Source organism: Haliotis cracherodii, unplaced genomic scaffold (assembly GCF_022045235.1).
Source record: "Haliotis cracherodii isolate W230 unplaced genomic scaffold, xgHalCrac1.p SCAF_7, whole genome shotgun sequence".
Taxonomy (NCBI): domain Eukaryota; kingdom Metazoa; phylum Mollusca; class Gastropoda; order Lepetellida; family Haliotidae; genus Haliotis; species Haliotis cracherodii.
In genome coordinates this window covers 6201113-6204299 of record NW_027266330.1, presented here as the reverse complement: position 1 = coordinate 6204299, position 3187 = coordinate 6201113, and the positions used below count along the sequence as shown (strand labels likewise).

At 40.6% G+C, this 3187-nt stretch overlaps 1 protein-coding gene across 1 annotated transcript; it reads left to right on the top strand.

The window, feature by feature from the left end:
• Nucleotides 1-234: 234 nt before the first annotated feature.
• LOC139447341 (uncharacterized) lies at nucleotides 235-2638 on the top strand. Its single transcript, XM_071228645.1, has 2 exons — nucleotides 235-313; nucleotides 1716-2638. Exons 1-2 carry the CDS (start codon nucleotides 235-237, stop codon nucleotides 2636-2638), a joined length of 1002 nt encoding a protein of 333 aa, XP_071084746.1.
• The last annotated feature ends 549 nt before the right edge of the window (nucleotides 2639-3187 follow it).

The window sequence follows — 3187 nt, the reverse complement described above, 5'->3', positions numbered from 1 at the left end:
TGGATCAAAAACGCAATCTGCAAAATGGATCTGAAACACGGATCTGAAACACGGATCTGTCAGAAAACCATGACGTCAATGAACCCGGGACAAGTCACATCCACACAATACAAACGTTTCCCAGCAACATAATGTGTGACAAACTCACAGCCGTAAATAAAAATCAAAGGGCGCTTTGTCAAATACGAGAACAGGTTGCCGCGCGCACAGCTGCCACTACCTAACATCACCTTTATGTTGAACACTGGCTGCTGTTCCTGCTTCGAAATGGCTGTCTCGTACTCCAAGATGCTGTTAATACTTCTAGCCATCAGGTATGTTCTCTGCTGTCTTTGCTCGTTGTGTTTCGTTTGATCAGGACTTGTGTTACTTGTTGGGATAACTTGTGAGGGCTTTTTCACAAATGTAATTGTATTGCAATAGCTAAATGACATTTGCGATATTATTGTTAAACTGCCGGGAAAAAGAATGAAAACACTTGAAAATTTGATTTGACCAAAAAATACACTCGTGTATTATCAAAACGTTACCAGGCTTTAAACAAACACCCAAACATAGCAAACGTAAGGTCCAAACATTACTATGATACCCGTATTAAAAACATCACGATCGAATAACCATTTCTTTTTTGTTTCATTTTCAACCTCTAAAATGGGCGTATGCTTACTTTTGCCTGGCATTTTTGTAGGTATAGCCCTTACAAGAGTATTGCGTGAGTTTTATGGGCACCACTGCCATTGTAATATGTAAATGATTTTCTTGCACTCTTTGATATTATCATAGTTCCAAATCCCGTCACATATCCTTCTATATTTTATAACAATTTTGATTTTATGAACTTTTTGTATGGATATTCAATAATTGTATGGATATTCAATAATTGTGCTGATATACGTCGGCCTTCATTCAAAAGTTTTAGTTGATAAGCGTCATGTAAGTTGGTTGGTTGGTTGGTTTCTTGTTTAACGCCGCACTCAGCAATATTCCAGCTTTATGACGGCGGTATTTAAATAATCGAGTCTGGAACAGACAATCCAGTGATCAATATCATGAGCATCGATTCACGCAATTGGGATACGATGACATGTATCAACCAAGTCAGCGAGCCTGAACACCCGATCCGGGTAGTCGCCTCTTACAATAAGCGCAGTCGCCCTTTATTAATGTTTAAACAATGTACTTATTAAGCGGGGTAACTTTACTGTACAGGCATAAATTAACTAATAAATCCTACTTCTTCGCTGGATATGTTTTCTGTGCTAGGCATATAACATATGCATAGGACCAACACGTCATTGTAACACTTTTCTGTCAGCTTGTGGATTTGTAGTATATAGTTTGTGCCTTATTACTCAGTATGTTGTGGGTAGATTGCATTGATGTATAATACTTCGAATAATATTTCACTACAATGGATTGAAATAAATAACGTGAACGCCTGAGAATAACCAGTCTCGATTATCTGACGAAACAGATTCCATTGGTCGCGGAAGACGAACACATAAATGGTCAAAAAGTAAGCTGGACGTTTTCAGTTACAGGGTTGCAACAAGCGATTGTTAAGATTCCATTGAAAATTTGTATCACAGGATTGAAACAAGCGACTTGTAATCCTTAAACTTTGTTTTGCGTTACAAAACTTAACCGGCGACGAGTATGCATGAAAATTGTTTTGTTGAAATGGCTGAAACATACGATTGATTTGCTCTTTATTTGTGTCTTGTGTAGCGGTGCTGCAACATCCGACATGAACCCGGAACGAGATCACCCAAGGACCGGAAAGCCAAGACAATCAAAGTCAGCAGTCTACCTCCTGGCCGATAAGCGCAGCGCCGAGTTTGTGCCCAGTGATCGGGTTTATGGCCGCATGACATCCTATTTGTCGAAGAGACTCCATGCCCCTTTTGGAACACAGAGAGAAGACAGAAGGTCAAGTCCACGACCAGACAGCATCCCCGGCATCGACATCATAGCTTCAATGACAAGGTCCTTAAATAAGCTGAGATCAAGGAAGGCAGATGGTTACTCCGTGTCTGATGCTCCCGGTGCTTCAGCTGAAGACAGTCATACGATGAACAAGACCCAAATGAACCAAGACTCTCATGAAGACAAGTTACTAGCCCCTAGCACAGCTGATCATGCTAATCGGGACGCGGAAGTGAGCTCTTCAAAGTACCTCTTCCTCCAGAAACTGATTGAAAACGCTGTCAGAGTGCTTTACCTTTCCGTTAATGTTCCAGCTCCTACCACGTACCCATTTTACTCTGCACATCAAGTTCAGCTTCCAGGCCAAGGTCATGGATTCATGAAGAGAAAGGCGAAGCCTGACCCAAGCTTGTCAACAGAGGGTAAACGACCATTTGATCGTCTTGCAAGTGGAGCCACGGGGAAAAGATTTGTCAGCAATAAACGCCCATTTGATCCGCTTGCAAGTAGTCTCATTGGGAAACGAGCTGTGAAAATCCCTTCAGATGCTCAACTGCAGAAACGACATGTTGATTCTCTGGCCGACGATCTGAAACGGAAACGGGGTGCTGCCTTGCCATCAGACAAACTCTTCATGAAGCGCCCGTTTGATCCTCTCGCTAATGGGTTGATTGGGAAGAGATTCTTGAGTGCAGAAGGCCCTGCTAAATAAATATGTAAATCTGTTACTGGCAGCGATGCTTTTTACGATTTGAGTCCTTTTATCAAAAGAGATATTTATCATAAACATATACGTATCATCATATTTGTTCACATCTTCCCGAGACGCCAGGCTTTGATATAGGCTAGTAGACATTTTCGCCTCGGGAAGATGGTTTGTTCAAGTTTTACTGTTATGTTGTCAGCAGTCGTTGTTCAATGGGATAATCGAAACCCAATATCGTCTGAATATTCTATGGCGTATCTTTATTATTGATAATATTCAGAGAAACACACACACACATATCTATTTCGTCATGGTAACAGAATTGTCGTATTCATAATAATTTGAATTAGCTGAAATTGACAAACAAAGGAGGTGATTGCGTTGCCATGGCAACATATGACATCAACCTCTGTGTCATGACGATAGAATAATCCAAGGTGTCTGTATCCCAGCTGTACAAGTGTTTATACGAAGAAAGTTCCGCAGAAAATATGTATTATTTTTTATATGAATAAATAAAACAGTATTAGTGACAATTTTATCCCCGAAACTAGA